Here is a 20242-nt window from a genome sequence, read left to right on the forward strand (position 1 = left end):
TCTCCTGCATTGGCAGGTGGATTCGGTACCACTGAGCCACCAGGGAAACCACACAATGGAATATTACTCAGCAATAAAAAAGAATTAAATTATGCCATTTGCAGTAACATAGATGGACCTAGGGATTATCATTCTATTGAATTAAGCCAGACAGAGAATCCCAGGGACAGAGGAGCCTGGTGGGCTGCCATCTGTGGGGTCGCATAGAGTCGGACATGACTGAAGCGACTTAGCAGCAGACAGAGAAAGGCAAATATATGATATCACTTACATATGGAATCTTAAAAAAAAATGATACAAAGGAGCTTATATACCAAATAGAAATAGACCCACAGACATAGAAAACAAGCTTATGGTTTCCTAAGGTGGGGGAGGGATAAATTAGGAGATTAACATATACACACTACTAAAAATAAAACAGAGAACCAACAAGGACCTACTGTACAGCACAGGGAACTATACTCAATATTTTGTAAAAATTTATGGGAGAAAAGAATCAGAAAAATAATATATGTGTAGGTATATGTATGTATACACACACACACACACATATATATAACTGAATCACTTTTTTCTGTACACCAGAAAATATCATGACATTCTAAATCAACTATACTTCAATTTCAAAACAAGATCTCACTTGACTTGGCTGTATGCTGAAGTTTGAGAAAGCCTGTTCTAGACAATTTCCATTTTTCTTTTCTACAAACCTGTGTTCCTCCAGATAATTATTTCAGAAATGCTATCTGAGTCTGTGAATGCCAATAATGAGAGGACCAAGTTCTAGATTGAATGCTTTTGCCTGAAATATGAGCACACAAATGGAATTAGCAGCCAGTGTCCGTCAGTGAGTCTGCTACTATCTTAAACATAAGACTGCCTGTGAAATGTACCTGGAAGAAATCAAGCACCAAGCCACGAATAGAAAAATATTTTAAGACTCTGTCTTCGTGAAATCCTTCTTAGCGTGCACAACCGTGTCCCATCCTGCCTCGAAAATCAGTCAGGACCTAAACAACTCCAAGCCTGATTCTTAGCCAAGAACTTGAGGTGTTTACATGAACAATGATTAATGTGCTCGTGAGCATATTGCCACGGAAGATAAGTGCAGCTTTGTTTTTGTTCATGAAATTCTGCCCTGGGGCTGTCTTATCAGCTACTGATCATGTGCCATGGGGGCCCCAAGCCCCCTCCTGTGGGATATGACACCGGGGAATGTTGATTCAAGCCTGGCTGAGACGAAAGACGACCATTTCAGTGACCTCGCCAGCAGCTACACCACCTCAAAGCAGAGCCAGTTTTGAGCAGTTCTGCTCCTTGGCGGCTTGAAAAATTATGACACCATGTACATTTGCTATTTGCCCCTGATGGATTAGTAGATCATAAGACTTCGAGTAAGAACACAGTTTACATGTCACTTTTGGTGGTCATTTCAACCCACCCTTCATTTCTCTTCCATTTTGATCTTCAAGGCCATTAACTCATAAACTTGGCAGAAGGTCTGTGCCAGGGAAGGCTGCTTTCTGGCATGGGTTCTGCTCTTTTTATTTCTTTAACAGACTCTGTTTTAAAACTGAGTTTTATAAGAACCATTCCAGAGGCAGCTGAAGGTACCAAAGAAGTATGTTCTCTGCCATGATTTAGACCAAAAACCATGAAGCTACAAAGAAGGAGTGTGACTACTGCTGGCTCCTTCCCCCCAGCATCTTTGCTTATGTCCTGGGAGTTAAGATAACTGCGATGCTGGAGCAGACTCTTGAGAGTCCCTTGGACTGCAAGGAGATCAAACCAGTCAATGCTAAAGGAAATCAACCCTGAACATTCATTGGAAGGACTGATACTGAAGCTGAAGCTGAAGCCCCAATACTTTAGTCACCTGATGCGAAGAGCTGACTCATTGGAAAAGACCCTGATGCTGGGAAAGATTGAAGGCCAAAGGAGAAGGGGGCAGCAGAGGATGAGATGGTTGGATGGCATCACCGACTCAATGGACATGTATTTGAGCAAACTCCGGGAGATAGTGGAGGACAGAGGAGCCTGGTGTACGGCAGTCCATGGGGTCGCAAAGAGTCGCACATGACTTAGTGACTGAACAGCAACGATAAGATCAATTCCTGATTCTGAATGAGACTCCTCCCCACCGTTGCTCCCTCCTCTAGACATCAACGGTGTAAGACAGCATCCTTGCTGTCCTTCTTGCAAGATTAGGTTCACCAAGTTTTATGTTCTCTTTTCATCAGGATCACTGAACAGGCCCACTAGCCCTCTTCAAGTCCACCCGCCACTTTAAAGGACCAGAACTTGGCTCATGAGAGGTTTACCCTCCCTCTGCAGGACCCATGCCACATGTATGAAGCAACTCTGGAGGTCCCAGGCTGTGCTGGATGTGAAAGGATGGATTCTGCCAGCTCACAATGAGCTTGGATGCTTATGGCAAAGACACAAAGACCAAGAGCTATGGCCCAAAACCAATCTCTAAACTCCCACTTAATGCATGGGATTTTTAGAGTAAAGCCTACTACCATGATGAAACTACCCTCTCGTTCTCCTCCAGCTCTCCCTATAGTCTTCTAAACTCCTCTGTCAAAGGCATGGAGATCTGGCGGTGGGGGCGGGTACATTTCGCCTTCCCTTCTCAACCAGGTTTGCAGGTCCGTGGTTATAGCAGAGTCAGGGCAAAGGCAAGAACGCATTTTCAGCCATGTGCTGCAGGCTTATCTGAGGAGACAGGGCATTAGCTGTGTGGTCTTGCTGTGACTGGAGATGCTGACTGGCACTGTGCTGCAAACCCTGAAGGAGGAATCACTGCAGATTCCGAGAAACACTTGAAGAGCACCAGCTCAAAAGCCAAAGTCAAGGCTGCATTTGCAGACCCAAGACTCCAGTCTCTTTCAACAACATCCTAGATGTGTATCACGGTGCACGGGTTGCCATGGTGATGGAGGAGAGGGTAGGGTTACAGATCGTCCTGGGCTTACACCAGAGCTTTCATGTACACTGTGCCCAAGGTATCAGGCAGGGCTTACATCGCGAGGTCAAAACCAGCCTGCAAGTTTCCCCCAGTCAGGCCTGTCTCTATGCCCCTTGAGGCCTCAAGGGGCCATTGTCCCCAAAAGGCATGCACTCAGCAAAAAGGAGGAGGGTGCCTCTGGGGAAGATGGGGAAAGGACTTCTGGTAATAATAACTGACTCTCAGAGAAACGCATGTGATGCCACGAAATGCGATCACAAAAAAAGAATGTAAACGGATCTGCCCATGTGCTAGTATTTTCCAAGAGGAGTGGACGGACTCATCTACATGCTAATTCAACAAAGGGATCACAAAAGAGGGTGCATTCTGAATCAGGACAGTTTGGAAATGAATAAATAGGAACGAGCACGGGAAGGGAGAGGGGCTGAGGCATGAACAAAGGAGTATGTTGTCCATCGTGTGTTATCTTGTAAGGTCACCGGGTGGTCCCGGCTGATTGTTGGGGGAATTGAAAGGATGCAGCCACTGGACAGGGCAGGCCGCAAAGGAACTCCAGAATACAGGATCGACTCGGGGAGACGGACCATGACAAGAGGAAAGGGAGGGTGGGGCAGGCCGCCCAGGGCTGGGTGCTGGAGAAGGAAAGAAAGGAAGCAGGTGGGAGGGAGCATCAGGATGCTGGACGTGGCAGGACAGGTGGATGGGAGGCAGGAGTCCTCTGTCTCCATGAGTGTGAGATCAGAGGCATGGACAGATGCTGCAAGCCAAGGGCGCAGGGCAATGGGAACTCAGGCCTCTATCCCCAAGGACCTCTCCCCAGGAAAGAGTCAGCAACCACCTCTTCTGAAAGAAATCCACTGACCACAGGCACACGGTCAGATTCCCAGAGACCCCCTCTCCCAGGGAGCCCTGCACCACCCGTCGGCCCCTCCCCAACCCTTCCCAAGCCATCGCAACCTTCTCCAACTGCACCACTACAAAGTCATCCCTGCAAGGCTGATCACGGGTCCACCCCAAGTGTACAAACAAGTCTACTCTCCCCAGGTTCAAATCTCTCAGTCTGTCTGACAGCAAACAGCTCTCTGGCTCATTCGCTCTGATTTGAATTCTTCGTAGATAGTAGATATCTCAGACACCAATATTTACATCTCCTTTCAGAATCACAGCGGCAATCATCAAAACAGGTATTTTGGTACAAATCTGAGTCTCTTCCAAGTCACGTTTGGATGATAGATAGATGGAAGGAAAGTGCGTGATCAGGGTTTCGCCAGGTGAATGAGCGTTGGCCACCCTTGTGTCTCCCTGGGGTGTCCCAGCATGGTCCTCCCAGCCACTCTCCTCTCTGACACCTGGACGCTCCAGATGGTGCTGATGAACCTACATGCAGGGCAGCAGTGGAGACTCGGACACGGAGAAGAGACGTGTGGACACAGTGAGGGAAGGAGAGGGTTGGACGGGCTGAGACAGCAGCGCTGAAACAGATGCATCACCACGTGTACCCCAGGCAGCCAGCAGGGATTTGCTGCATGACGCAGGGAGTCAGAGCCCAGGGCTCTGTGACAACCTAGAGGGGTGGGATGGGATGGACGGTGGGATGGAGGTTCGGGAGGGAGGGGACATGTGTACACCCATGGCTGATTCATGCTGATGCATGGCAGAAACCAACCCATTCGTGCAAAGCGGTTATCCTCCAATTAAAAACAAATTTAAAGAGGATATAAAAATATGAATAAAACTTTATAATATTAAGAAAAGGACCTCTTCCAAATCCACCACATCCTCAAATAGGGTAAAAAGAAACTCTAGGGCCCACGGTTTTCTCTTTTTGAGTCAAGTGGCACGTGGGGTCTTAGCTCCCCAATCAGGGATCAGACCCTTGCCCCCTGCACTGGAAGCACAGAGTCTGACCACCAGACCCCCAGGGAAGTCAAAAGACCTACTGTTCTGTCTGTGAAGCAGCATGTAGTCCTGACCATCACACTAAACCAACTCGTATGCCCCCACGATCCCAACACCAGCTCAAAATCCTCAGCTTTTGAGACTCAGACACATCCACGAAATCTCTTCAGACAAACAAATGAGCAACCCTTGGCCAAAGGTTTATGGACTTCCCTGGTGGCTCAGAGGGTAAAGGGTCTGCCTACAGTGCAGGAGACCTGGGTTCGATCCCTGGGTCAGGAAGATCCTCTGGAGAAGGCAATGGCAACCCACTCCAGTACTCTTGCCTGGAAAATCCCATGGATGGAGGAGCATAGTAGGCTACAGTTTACAGGCAGCTTCTGCTTCTGTGAGTATGGATGGGAACTTTTTTAAAACACTTAGGAAATCAGTATGATTTTCCTATACTTCCCGTGACGTCCCAAAGGTGCATTTACTGGCAGTCAGCTCAGGCACGTCTAGACCTAGTATGACATGTGCACTTTGATGCTCCTTTTCCAGTACAGGTGGTGGGTTCCTTTGGAGCCAGTCTAGATCACTGCAGACCCTGAGTCTTGTCCATGATTATGTACATGGTCTGCGTCAGAGATAACAAAGCACGTTGGCTGAGCTTTTCTGCTGTGCTTTTCAGGAGGGACAGGGGAGAAAACTTTATGAGTTCAGAGGACAGAAAATCGCCAGCTCAGTCGCAGTACCAGAGTGGTCCTCACCCGGAGAAGCATCTTTCCCTGTGCTAGTCAGCTCACTGGTCCCCCATCTTTTTCGATGGGGAGAAACAGAAACCCCAAGCTTGGTGCCTGGGACCAGGTCACACTGGGACTTGGGCAGCCTGGACAGATGCCAGAAGCTGAAGAGTGACAGCTTGGGTCTAGGAAGGAAGATGGGAGTTCTGTATCCATGTGTGAACAGGCAGAAACCATACCACAGCTCTGAGTCACGATTCCTCAGCTATGAGGCTTGCTCACGTCATCCAGCTGGTGGGGTTGTACATCCCAGTGAGGGCTTAGGTGATGGGACCATGCTTGCCCAAGGCCACCCCCCTGCACTTCTCTACCTGGCAACACTCCATCCTCCTCTTGTACATGGCCCTTCCATTGCAGCACACGTGGCCCATCCCTTTCCTGGAGAGAGGAATTTAGGGAGGAATTCTTCTCCCTTCCTGCTCCCACAGCCGCTATTGTCAGAGGTGGTGCTTCTACTGCAAGATCAGTGCTTTAGATTAAACATCCATTTCTGCCCCTCCAGCTCCAGGCACCTCACTCATAAGGTTAAATATTATGCGTGTAAGTCTGTTCTGGCTCTAGGTGGCTTAACTGAAACATCTAGAGCTTTATGCTGTGTGCCGTGGGCTCATTCCCCACTGCACTCCATGGCTGGCACTCAGAAGGGTGGGTGGGCACCTGGGGAATGTCCAGGTCAGCTTTCTGAAGACAGGGGGCTCTCTGAAGTCTGGCTGATCTTTAGATCCCCAGCATCTAACATGAATTGGCCCTTGATAACTACTGATATTTTTTTTCATGAATGACACATAAATTAATAAGCTAATTAAGTCATCAGGAAAGACATAAAGCTTCAGGTGTAAATAGGATCGATTACATGCTTCTGCTCTGAAAGTCTGGCTCTCGTGACAGCTGGGAACTGGTCACTTGTGTTAGGGGGACGCCACTGGTTCCAGGTCATGCAATTAGGATGGACAGATGATACTACATCCTTCTGTAAACTTGAAATCGGACAGGCATTGGGAATGACTTCTCGGCCCATCTGTGTCTGAGATCAGCTGGTGAACGGGCTGACCCGCTTTTCAGCCTGCAGTTCAGGGAGGGACTGTCCCTGTGATCTCTGAGCAGAAAGGTCTGACTGATTCTAGGCTCCAGATCCACAGAGGCAGAGGCAGACTGTTTAGGGCTCCCATCCAAGATCAGCTGGGTCACGTGACATAGGTCACGCATCTCACAGGACATCCTGAGATGTCTCTCAAAAAAAAAAAAAAAAAACAGATGACACAGGGGTGTTTTCGTACCTGGCCTAGTTGTAATTCTTTGCGTAGCTTCGGGATATACTGAAGTATTTGGGAAAATAAAAGCTGCACCCCCTGCAGACAAAAGGAAAGACAGAAAACGTGAAGGTCTTGCTGCCGTGGTCGTCCGTCTCAGCAACAGTGCCTAGCCTACTCTCCCCCTGACAACCGAGGCAGGCAGCCTCCTGGAACCAGCCACGCCTGATCTGGGCAGCAGGGGCAAGGACGCGTGTCAGAAACCTTTGCTGAAGCTGGAAGGGATGCTCCACTTGGCATACAGGGTCTTGGGTTTGGATTATTCAGCTTCCTCCTGAAGCACCTTCCTGTGTTTCTCCATCCTCCCACAAGCTAGCTTTATTAGAACAATTCCATGCTGGGTGTTTTCATTTTCAAATTGTATAAAAATCCATAAAACATTTTTACGGAGCCCTTGGAAAGTAGTACCAAAGAATTACAACTATTTTGCCAAAGAATATATGGATCTAATTAAAAATGAATTCACATCTCTGTTCACATGCCTGTCTTCCCTTTATCTCTCTCAATCAATGCTCAACTTGCTAACGGACAAAATTCCCTTTTTTCCAGCTCAGTCCATTTGGAATGTGCTACCCTGCTTTTTGACTGCTTCTATGTTTAGCAAGGACAAAAATAATGAAATCAGAGCTTCCTTGACACTTTCATTCCCTGCTAAAAAGAATTTTTAAATGACTATGAAGTTATCTGAAAGTGTGTCTTTTCAAAGCATTTCCTAAGGGAGTGGAATCACTTTGTCTAAGATGCTTGCTATTTCTGGCCACGAGGTTATTAAAAAGCATATTATGTAACCTACATCAGAAAAGTGTATGATCAATTCAAAGCAATTTTTAAACTTCAGGTTAAAAACATAATGTTCTGAACATTGAGGGCCAGCTCAAGAATCAACTAGCAATCCCTGCTATACTCAAGCTTGGACTCACTCATATTATATGTTTAAAAATAACACGGCAAATATTTGGGAAAAGGCTGCATTTCTCTGTGTGGGTTGACCGTGAATTGGCTGGCTTGCTTATGAGGGGTTACTTGGTCCTTCCAACACTCAATGGTTTTCTCCCTAGCCTGGGGGTGGCAGAGGGTCCCGGGAAAATGATACAGTGGGGTTAGCAGCCTGTGGTCAGGCTTACACAGTGTCTCCATCACAATGGAGAAAAGGGATGCCACCAGGACCACATTCATCCACAGAAAGCCTAGCCTCTACTCTCAGCCTTTACTGGGAGGGGAGGAAGAAGGGTTAGCCAGGAAGAAGCATCATGTTAAACTCTATCAGGCTCAGGCCAAAAAAAAAAAAAAAAAAGGTAAATAAATATTAATAAGATGTAGAATCAATAGTTAAGATATGGAATAGCAGGTATTTGGGTTAGTCACTAATTTCAAATCTTCCAAAATCATAACATAGCCTCCCTCGCAACAAAAGCTCCCCAGAGGCAACCAACATTCCCTCCTACTGCCTTTTGCAAAAGTACAAGGTCTGTGCAAGAAGATGCAAGTCAAGTCCAATGGCCTAAAACTTTACCAAAAAGGGAAAAGTATAATCCCTGCTTGTCCTAGTAAATGCTCCTTTAAGAATTAAAAAAAAAAAAAAAATTTAAAAGTGTTGAGTTCTCAGCCTTTAATTTTCAAAGGAGAAAAAGGAGGATGCGAAGGGCCCCTTTACACAGGACATGCTTTTAGTTTCTACAGTCAGCATAGGGCATATTGGAGCACTCAGAGCAGCAGACAGTGACCCAGCAAAGTGAGCTGAGGCTATGGCTAGAAGCTAATCCCGCACATCTCCTGGCTGAAAGAAATCGTCTGACTGGCAAGGAAAGCAGGGGAGTACTCAGAGACCAAAGAGGCTGCGGTAGCGCCAACACAGAGCCCTGATCTACCAAGGACCCTTCCACCATCTACCTCTGCCGTCTGCCTTCCTGATGCACTGGCTGTCCCATGTTCCACCCGGAAAGCATGTGACCTGTGAACAAAAGCCTACGCTTGTCCTGGGGGCAAGGGGCGGGGCCAGCATTACCTGTGTTTCTAGCATGCATTAACCGTGGAGAGTTTTGTAAGGCTTTATCAACATCATCTGAAGTCAAATGTGGAAGAGGTGCTACAAAACAAAACAAAAAGGCAACATCCAAATGAAAAAAAGAGAGAGAGAATTACCTTCCTTGAAAAATTAAAAAAAAAAAAAGAAGAAGAAAGAAAATATCTGCCCCTCCCCCTGCCCCCAACACTCCCCACCCTAAATATCATGGGCTGCTTGGAAATCTCTCCATGGCTCTGCTACCAGTTAGCATGTTAAAACCTAGATGGGAGCCTATATTGAATCCAGGGATGCCAGGCAAAGCATTTACACCAAAGAGTTCACACCACCCACTGTAGCACTATCTCGACTAGCTCCTTCTGACTGTGCTTGACCTTTGAAATATTAAAGCATGCAGCAGACTCTGTAGATTCATGCCTCTCATTGCCAAGATGCCATTCCCATTCTGACAGGCTAAGCCATATCTCAAGATACCAAGCAAAAACGCTCCTCATTTTGTGCTCCAGTGGGGTATGCAAGGGAGTTTGGTTTAGCTCTCAGGAAGATGAACGCCATACTTCCCATCAAGTAGGAGGCCTACGGTAATGTTTCTCCTGTTTGGACCCCATGGAGATGAACTAACGTGTGACCGGGTAAAGCTCCGTTTCCCTCTGATACGTGATCTTCTCGGTCAGGGGAACCCTGGAGGAGCAACGGAACACTAGAGGTGACTTTGCTGCTTCTTATAAAAGAGCCACTTTCACTCCGCATCTGGCTAAGTCATCACCTTCTGAGCATTCTCTCAGATCCTAATGGGAATCGGGTTAGGGCAGAAAGAGGGCTGAATCCTCTGCATCTGAGGTTAAGAAGGACCTCAGACAGTGGTCTTCGTGGGGAGTGGGGACCGCCTTACTCTCTCTGAGGTAGTGGAGGTGCGACAGAAGGATGTCAGCGTTGTAGCTCGGGGTGAGCCTCTGGAAGTCATCTTTGGTCATTTTGCACAGCTCCTTCCCGTCGATATTCTGGAATAATAAGATGTCAACGTCCGGAAGCCCGTATTCTTTGACTGCCCACTCCAGCCACTGCCGGACATGGTCTGTACTCCATAGCGTGGGATCTGAAAGGGGATGGAAGAATATTTGATCAATGCCTGAAGACAAACTCCTGGGGCAGAGCCATATCCCAGGTGGGATCTCCCACTAGCCACAGCTTTCCAGAGCATCACCTGCCACTCTTCCAGAATTTTCAAGCCAGGCTCAGGGACCAGTCCAAGGAGAACATCCGAAGAACAACTGACTTATGCTCAGACTACTGTTTTTAAAGTTAAGTTTTTTTGTTTTTGTTTAAGCAAAGAAGGGTATTTATTGATTCACATAACTGAAAAGTCCAGGGGATATACTAGCTTCAGGCACGGTTTGGTCCAGAGCACAAACACTGTCACGAGACTCAAGTCTCTCCATCATTGGCCTCTCTTTCCTCTGTACTGGTTTCATTCTCTGACTGGTTCCTTGGATACGCTGGGCCCTGTTGGTTTGAGTTTTCCATCCTAAAGAGCTAAACAACTTCCGTAAAGAGCTTCTGAGCCTCTTTCCACAGTTCACTAAAACTCTTTAGGATTGAGAATCACTGGACCAACTTGAATCACATGGCCATTCCTGAACTAATCACTATGTGCAAGGAGGTGGGCTGTGCCAATTCTTCAGGTCTGAATTCCATGTCCACCCAGGAAACCTAAGATTAAGTCAGACTGAACCACATGGACTGCCAACAGAGAGAGGGAGCTCCAGGAAACATCAAGGAGTTGCTCCAAAGGGATGGAAGGGATGCTGGTCAGTCAAAAACAACACTGATCTCAATGCTAAGACCAGATATTTAAAAAGTTTAAAGGGAAATATCCTGGAAGTTTAGGATTCGTCATACCACTTGCTTCTTTGTTGCTCAATTAACCTGAAGTTTCCTGGAGGGATAAGGTTTTCTTCTTATTCATTTCTTTTTACTTGTTCATTTATTCATCTGAATAAAGAATATCTGAATCACTTTGCTCTACACTGAAACTAACCTAACACTGAAAATCAACCAAACTTCAATTAAAAAAAAAAAAAATGGGAGGGACTTCCCTGGCAGTCCAGTGGTTAGACTCTCCGCTTCTAATGCAGGGAGTCTGGGTTTGATACCTGATCTCACATGCTGCATGGCACACCCATAAAATAAATAAAATCTAGAAAAAATATATTTTAAAAAACAATGAGGAAAAAAGGAATAAGAACCAATGAAAACTTTTCTTAAAAAATACTGGTGTCTTTATATGAAAAAAAGAACATATATCAGGAAGATGTTAATTACATATTAACAAAAAAACATACAATATTTGTATGAAATACTGGAAAATATTGACCACAGAACTGGAAATAACATGTAGGTCAACCTGAACCCTAGCACCTCCCAGGAAGCAAGTGTTTCTAGGCAAAAGGCATCAGTTACACGCTCTTCCTGCAGAGAAGCTGGTCTGGCAACTCACTCACACCTGCAGGAGGCAAGCTGTCTGGGGGTGTTCACATTCCACAGCCCAGGCACAAACACCCACAGGATGCTGGCAGCGTCGTCACGCTTGGCCGCCGTGTACGGAAGGCGACCCCCGAGGACTAGGAGGCCAGGGCCCTGGGGAGAAGGGGCAGGTGATCCCCTCAACGGAAACACAAGTTCAGCGCACCCCACGCAAACAGCCTGGGTGGAGGGTACCCCATATGCCTCGCTGGGAGATGCAACTCCTCCCTGGGGTCCCTGAACCAGGAGACATCGGGACCAAGAACAAAAGGCCAGAGTTCGTCTAATCCCTGGGTCTCTCAATGCCGTGACCCCCGGAGACTCTCCTCTGTGTCTGTTTCCCATGTGGAATGAAAACCTAGGTCTGGGGGTCTCTGGACAGGCTGGAAGAGCGCAGATCATCGTGAGTTGAAACATCTGCTGTGGGAAGAGACCACCCTTTTATCGCTTTCTACCTTAATAGTTCTGGAATCCCATTTGCTCTTACTAATGTTTGAGGCTGCTCAAGCATGGGCATCGATGTGCTGTTGGAATACACTCTGTATTCCAGAAACAACAGAGTGACGGCGAGAAACAGCCAGTCACGTGCCGCCTTCCCTCCTTCTTTCCTTTTCTTTCTCACTCTCCTGTCTCCCCCTCCCTCCCTTCTTTTGTTTCTTCCCTACGGTTTCACATCTTTATTAGTAAGAACGAATTATTTCGACTCCAATAGAATTCATCCCCGGCCCATTGCCCTCCTGGACACCCCAGAGAAACCAGTATCCTGAAATGTTGCATCCATTGCCCCTGTGCATATCTCAATAGTCTTGCTGTATCCACTAACATATTGTTGTGTGCCTTGCAACTTAATATAAACGACATGTAGTTTGCTTTTGGCACTCGGCACTGTATTTTCAGGATGTGTTCAAGTCCATCCATGGAGGTACAGTTCATCATTTAAGCAGCTCTTGCACACCCCCTCCCCATGAATATACCCAATTTACTTATCAGTGAAGACCCCTGCATCCCCCTCCCCACCCACATGTGAAGGAATCTGCATTGGTCCATACCCTGGGCTCCACATGAGAGTCATGGGGAGACAGAAAAAAAACACCAAAAACTACAGATGCCGGCTCTCACTCACAGAGATGCTGAATGAAATCTGCTGGAGGGCAACCTGGGTATCAGTTGTTAAAAGCTGTCCAGGTAATTCCAATGTGGTTCAGACCATCTACTCCTGGGTTTCACTCCTTAAGAGTGTGATCACAGGACCTGGAAGCCTCTGCATTCCCTGGGACCTAATTAGAAATGCAGAATCCCCAGGCGCCATGCAGGCCTGCTGAATCTATTTTCATAGGATTCTCAGCTGACCTGTGTCCACACGCAGCCTGCGGAAGTGCTGGCCTAGGTGAGTACCTCCATGCAGAATCCATGGTCACAGGACCCATGCCTAACTAAGATCTCTGGTTCTGCTACAAAGCATAGAATATCTACAAAAGCTCAAATGGCAGCGTTGACAGAAAGGTACGCCTATGCCTTTGTAATCCAACCACATGGAAACATTTTGTTAGCCTGTGAAAACTGAATGTTAACTCCATCCAAGTCATTGAAGTTCAGATGGCTCTCTGCCATGAGGTCAGAATTCTGCTTTCACGGACAAAACATTCAAAACTTCAGACTGTTTCCATAGAAAGTTTTTTTTTTTTCCCCTCCCTTTTTCTCATGGTATGTCATGACTCCTCATCATATAGGAACAAATCATATATTGGTCTCAGGATGCCCTGAATCCAAGCCCTCTTTCCTTAGTTCTATGCAGAGGAAGCCCTCTGGGAAAGAAGGTCCTCCCTTCCACAGGGTCCCCAAGTCATTTCCTGTAAATTCCACCACTGGGTTAGAACACATCGAAGGACTATGCTTTGGTGTAACTACTTCCTAGAAATCAGTTCACTCTGGGAAGGCATTTTCTTCTCTTAATAGTGGAAACACATTCTGAAAATGATACATAAATACCTTCCTGAAAGTGGCTGGCTTCACCTTACCATGGCCAAGTGACACCTCAGGAAGACAGCCAGAAGAAGGCCGATCTCTTTCCAGCGTCCCTTGGTGTGCCTGTTAATGGGTTTCCCTCGCTAAGCTCAAGGTTGCGATGGCTGTTTCAATTTTCCTTTTAAGGGAATCTCATGCAAGACCCCGGAGGCCAATTTCTCTTTGATCTGCACGATTACCGCTAAATTCTGGCTTCGGATTGGTCAAATGGCCCTTCTCTTGTCCTGCTGGCATGAGCATAAATTCCTACCTTTCCAGTCATCAGTTAGGCAGTACTTTTCAGATGCCTTTTAAAAACTGTGTGTATTCTCTGAACTAAAAATTCCACTTCTAGAAATTCATCCTTAGGAAATCATAGAGGAAGTACGCAATGATTTATTTTCAAGGCTGTTCTTTGTAGTGCTGTTTATAATAGCCAAACATTGGAAACACCCTAAATGTCCCACACAAAAAAGAACGAGTTAAGTTGCTGTACATTTAGGAACATTCTTGTGATATTTAGAGACTAAAAATTACACTGCTGAATGTAGTTACTGATATAAAAAATGTTCAAAATAGATTAAAATTTTTGAATACGTTATGGTCGTATAATTATATTCTTCAAAGAAATACAAATATATCCTTGGAAAGAATTTTCAAGAGATAGGCATTGATATGGCAATTATTGCATCTGAGCAAAAGGCAATGGAGATTTAAATTTTTTTTCTTCTCACTCAACATTATCTTCTCTTTTTTTCTACAATGAACATGTGATACTTTGGTTAAACAGTTACTTATAAAATATATATATATATATATATATTCTCTGTGTTTCAAAATCAAAACAAGGTCCCACAAAGGACTGCACATTTACATTTGCTAAAATGTTTTTATGACATTTTCATAAAATTTTAATACTACATTTTTTATCCAGTTCATTCATGGGAGTTGTTTCATTGGAAAAGAACAAAATTACACCAGGTCAGGTTACTTCTATATACTTTTGGAATTCGATCTCCACACCTCTGCCCTATACATTTAGAAGCAAAGAATATTAAAAACAAAATATGAAAATATGACTGCTTGAGAGAGTAAATGAGGACGCTCCTTTCCAACCTGTCTCTGGGGCGCCGTTACCCTAGACCACCTCTATGGGTGTTCTACAGGCAACGGTTTGCAAGGATCAAGTCCGAACTCTTCAGTCTGAAGCACACAGCCGCAGGTTCCTGGGCCCTATGGTTTTCCTAAGCATCACTCCCAGCTTTTCCTCCATCCGGACCTGCCATCTCCACACACCCAGCTGTCATGTCGTGAACCCACACCCCGTCTGTGCCCACACACCTCCCGCTGGTTGAAGACTCATCTTTCTTGCACCCTTGCCTACACTCACCACCTCCTTTGGGTAACTGTCCTCCACACTCTTGAGGTTTAGGAGCTGATAGTGACTCCCTGGGCAGGGAAGTGAGGACAAGACGGAAGGTGCTGTCCCTGCCCATGGCAGGGCCCACCCTGGGCTTCCCCAAGCTCCCTGGGCCAGGCATGGATGCTGCTCTTGTAAAAAGGTATTTTTTTAGGGTTCAAGTCAGTGTGTGGGGTCTCAGCTCACCCTTCAGCTCCACAGAGCACCCAGGAGAGAGGCTTCCAGGTCTCCTCCATGGCCCATGATGGATCAGCCAAGTTTTCCTATTTCCACCCCACCCTGCCAGCACAGAAGGGAGCTCGCAAGGTCCCACAAGATTCAACAGGTCTTCCCTCTTTCTCTGACCCCCAACTATGCGTATGAAGGAGAAAGGGGAGGGGTCACAGGATGAGCCCCAACCCAGGGTCACCTCTGCCTCTGTTCAGGGGTGGATCGCACACCCTCTGCCCCCCAGGGAGTAGTGCAGCTCAGAACCTGTCTCCTAACCTCATGACTGAGCCTGGGGTTTCTTTTCCTTTTTTTTTAATGGCATTGTTTTCTTAATTGGAGTCTGGTTGACTTACCAGGTTGTGTTAATTTCTGCTGTATAGCACAGTGATTCAGTTACACACACATATCTTCTTTTCCATTATGGTTTACCACAGGATATTGAATATAGCTCCCTGTGCAAAAGAGTAGGAGCTTGCTGCTTACCCACTCTGTAGATACCAATTTGCATCTGCTAATCCCAAACCCCCAGTCCATCCTAACCTGTCCTCCTCCCCATGGCACCGCCACTCTGTTCTCTATGTCCCTGATTCTGTTTCCTAGATAGGTTCACTTGTATCATATTTCAGATTCCATATATAAATGATATGATGTTTATCATTCTTACTTCACTTAGTATAATCATTCTCTAGTTGAATTCCTGTTGCTACAAATGGCATTATTTTGTCCTGTTCATGGCTGAGCAGTATTCCATTGCATATATGTACCACATCTTCCTTACCCTTCTTTACTACTAGTCAACTGTCGGTAGACATTTATAAAACAATGTGTACATTCCACAGACCAACAGGACTTCCATCTTAACACCAACAGTCTTAGTCCTTAGACTAAGCTGAATTTAACTAAGCATTTATGATATACACAAGTACTGCAGGGATTCAGAGGTGGCCAAGACAAAGATGCTGACAATCTACCGAGGGAGGTTGCCATGAAGATGACCCCAAAATGGAACTAAATCCGTGTTATCCAAGCAGGATGTGGAAGTACAGAGAAGCAGCAATTCATCCCAATCAGGGGACAGAAAAAAAAAAGGGGGGGGGGAGTTTCACCAGAAGGGTTTGGCTTGAGCCTGCATGAACAAAAAGGATTTTGACCGCAGTATGATGACAGATGGAGAAGGGAATGGCAACCCACTCCAGTATTCTTGCCTAGAAAATCCCAGGGGCAGAGGAGCTTGGTGGGCTACAGTCCATGAGGTTGCAAAGAGTTGGACATGGCTGAGCGACTTCACTTTCTCTTTCTTTCAAAGAGAACCTTGAAGATCTTGCTAAGAAGGTTGGACTTTATAATCTAGGAATTCCAGAGTCATTGAAAATACCTGAAGAATCAAAGAATGTCTTAATTCACATCCAGCATAGCAAATGTGGTGATCAAATAAAAGGTTTTATCAGGAGCCAGAACACTCATATTTCGGTTCTGATTCAACCATTCCTTAGATGCAGAAGTCAACCTCTCTAGAGGTTTTCTTTTTTTCTGTGGGTAATTAAGTGAAATGTTAGGGGAAGAGAAAAGTCAATGAGATAATGTATGTGCAAGCACTTTGCCAACAATAACACATTACAGAGCAATAATGCATCCACGCACTGGATTCTGCATTGCAAACTCTGCTAAATTGAAATAAACAGTCTATTATCACAGGGGAAGCCTCTTCCTTTCAACACAAAAGTCTGATTTATCACTTCATTTTAAGAAGCTTTCGGAGGTGCTTCTGGCAGAGGAACCATGAGCCGCTAGAGATAAGTTGTCTTGTTTTCAGCCCTCCAGTTCAATTGTTTGGAAAACATCTATGTCTAGTCTCCACAACGCGTGGACATCAAACTGGTAAATCCCCGTGGTACAGGGTTAAAAAAGAAAGTCATCTCTCTCTCTGCAGCCTCTTATTTGTATTTTAGATGACACAGTTAATATCCAAAAGTTTTACAAATGTTATTTCAGTAAGCGGAGATTAAAACAATAAATAAAAGCAAAGCAGATTTGCACTGTTTAGGCGGGAGTGGTGAGGGGTGAGGGGATGACAAGCAGTGGGTAGGATTAGGGTTGAAATTTTTTTTTTTTACATTTCCCTGAAACTGGATTCTGACTTAATAGAATTCCACTGCTGCCAGGAAAATATTAAGTAGATATTTAAATTAAGCAAAAGGATACTGCATTGCTGAAGACACACGGTGCCTTCTTGAAACAAAATACCTCATATAGGGAAGCATCCTGTTTCTGAGACACTTGCCCCACCCGACAATGAACCAAATTGGTGATAAGTCCTGAGTGTCATTTTTCTTGAACAGTATCAATGTAAAATGCTGGCTTCCAGAAAGAAAAATCACCCATGGTCATGAAAAAATACCAACAAAAATAAATCGCATTTCTAAGTCATATCACAAGCCTGTGAGGTCTTTGTTTATAAAACCAGACCCTGGCGAGGCTGCCAGTCTGCTGTTCTAGACACTCAGAAGCCTGCAAAAATAAGATTTAGTATTTTGCCGCCTCATCAGAACAAATTTTACATTTATAAAGAAGCCTGAAAAAGAGAACTGGCTCAAATTTGAGCCTCAAGAAATTGAAATTTGAGCTTAAGAAAAGAGCCTACAGTTAAGGTTACTTCTGAATCTTTTCATTTCCAAACGATGAATGTGGTTCAGTCACTGTTTTGATAATTACTGATTTCTAGTTTTATTGTACTTTTGTCAGTGAATGAGGTGTATATGATACTGATTTTTTGAATAATGGTTGTTACTCCTATGGCATGGTCCATTTCTGCAAATGCCCTTCAAGTGCTTAGAAAGAAGGCTTCTAATTGTTGAGTACAGGTTTCTATAAATAACCACTAGATCAAAATCAGTAATTCACACATAATTGCCATGTCATTGATCTATCAAAAGCTGAGAAAGGCAAATTAAAATCTCTCACTAAAATGAACTGGTCTAGTTCTCTGTGTAGTTCTTTATGTATTTTGAGGCTATGTTATTAGGTACATTCAGCTTTATCACCGTACAGTCTTCATAAATGTAAACACTTTTTATCATGTGGTAACTATCAGTTTTCTCCAGTAATGCTTTCTGTTTCCATTCTTGTCAGCTTTATTTTGACTGCAATTTGGCTAGTGTATCTTTTCCCATCTGTTTACTGGGATTCCTTGTCTGTGTCAGATGTTTCTGTAAATAGTACATAGCTAACTCTGGAGTACTTTTAAAAAATCCATTTTATCATTCTCGGTCTTTAATGACAAGTTCGATCTACATACGTTTATTGTTACTGGTATATCTGACTTCTAACACTTCACATTTTCTGTGATTGCCGTATCTGTTGTTTCTCCTTTCAAATATCTGATTGAGTTCATCTATTTTTCTTTGCTCCTTTTTGTTTGTTTCTCTACTGGTTGGGTGTTTAATGTTCTACTCCAATTTCTTCACTTCTTAATCTCTATACAAAATAAAACTTTAATCCCCAAATGTCCTTTGCCCAGAGAACGTAAGGTATTTAGGAACCTTTAACACCAGTCATTCATCGCTATGCTTATATAATAATGTCAGTCAATATTTTTATTCAACATTATTAGAGTCTGTGGCAGGAAAAAGGATGTTAAGAGACCAGAATAGACGTAGAGCTTTCTCAGTTTCTCCCAGTTCCTGGAAATCTCCTTCTATTGTCCTCTGTGCCCTGTTTGGCTATTGAGAGGTTTGCTGTCCTTATAACTGGCATTATTTTCTGATAGTCTGTCTTCTTTCTTTTTATAGGAGGGTAATTAGTGAGTTCGCTAAGTGGTCTTTTTTTTTTTTTTTTGCCACATCCAGTGGCTTGTGGCATCTCAGATCCTTGACCAGGGATGGAACCCAGAGCCTCAGAGCAGAGTCCTAACCACTGGACCACCTCGAAAGTCCCTGTCTCTCATTATTTGCCTCTAAAGTTCTTTGTCTCTGGTGTTCTTCAGTCTCATGGTAACATGATTAGAGAAGATGAATTCTTCTTCATCCTTCTCTAGATGGTGTTTCCTATATTTGGAGAATGGTTTTATTCATCGATTTTGGGAAACTCTTAGCTGTTTATCTCTTCAAGTATTGCATCTCATCCATTCTCTTTATTCCCTCTTTCCAGAACTTCTAACAGGTCTACGCTGAGTCCCTCCCAACTGTTGACTTTTCTTCTTAAACTTCCCCTTTTTGTCCCTGTGTGACATTCTGAATACAATCTTTAATCCGCTTCTCAGTCTTTTCATATCAACTGTTTAATCCATCTACTGAGTTTTTGATATTCTCTGATCTGGATTTTGAATACTCCCCTGTGTTTCTAGGAATTCTATTTTTCCTTCTTCAATATTATCCATTCTTTTCCATAATCTTTTCCCTCTCTTTGCTTATTCCTTCTTTTATGTATCTGTTGTTTAGAAATTAAGCCATGTCCAACTCATGTGACTTCATGGTCTACAGCCTGACAGGCTCCTCTGTTTATGGGATTCCCTAGGCAAGAATACTAGAGTGGGTTGCCATTTCCTTCTCCAGGGGAATCTTCCCAACCTGGGGACTGAATCCTGTCTCCTGCATATCTCTTGCATTGGCAGCCAGATTCTCTTCCTCTGAGACACCAGTGAAGCCCTTTAGGTATCTAGTCACTTTTTAAATCTACTTACTCTATATTCCCTATATCATACTTTAATTATCTAACATTACTGAAGGTTTAATCATGGGAGAAATATTAATAACCTCAGATATGCAGATGACACCACCCTTATGGCAGAAAGTGAAGAGGAATTCAAAAGCCTCTTGATGAAAGTGAAAGAGGAGAGTTAAAAAGTTGGCTTACAGCTCAACATTCGGAAAACGAAGATCATGGCATCTGGTCCCATCACTTCATGGGAAATAGATGGGGAAACAGTGGAAACAGTGGCAGACTTTCTTTTTTGGGGCTCCAAAATCACTGCAGATGGTGACTGCAGCCATGAAATTAAAAGACACTTACTCCTTGGAAGAAAAGTTATGACCAATCTAGATATCATATTCAAAAGCAGAGACATTTCTTTGCCAACAAAGGTCCGTCTAGTCAAGGCTATGG

General features: G+C 44.6%; 1 protein-coding gene across 4 annotated transcripts in view; it reads right to left on the minus strand.

Moving 5' to 3' along the window:
• Window positions 1-20242, minus strand: part of ERG (ETS transcription factor ERG) — a 323925-nt gene that overhangs the window by 16015 nt on the left and 287668 nt on the right. For 2 of the 4 annotated variants that reach the window (XM_055569946.1, XM_055569948.1), the window contains 3 exons: window positions 9878-10081; window positions 8968-9048; window positions 6930-7001 (listed from right to left, as the gene is read on the minus strand). In XM_055569946.1, coding sequence (XP_055425921.1) covers window positions 6930-7001; window positions 8968-9048; window positions 9878-10081 — 357 coding nt within the window. The remainder of the gene's footprint in view (window positions 1-6929; window positions 7002-8967; window positions 9049-9877; window positions 10082-20242) is intronic. The other 2 variants (XM_055569949.1, XM_055569950.1) reach the window with 2 other exon arrangements.

This window comes from Bubalus kerabau, chromosome 2 (assembly GCF_029407905.1).
Source record: "Bubalus kerabau isolate K-KA32 ecotype Philippines breed swamp buffalo chromosome 2, PCC_UOA_SB_1v2, whole genome shotgun sequence".
Lineage (NCBI taxonomy): Eukaryota > Metazoa > Chordata > Mammalia > Artiodactyla > Bovidae > Bubalus > Bubalus kerabau.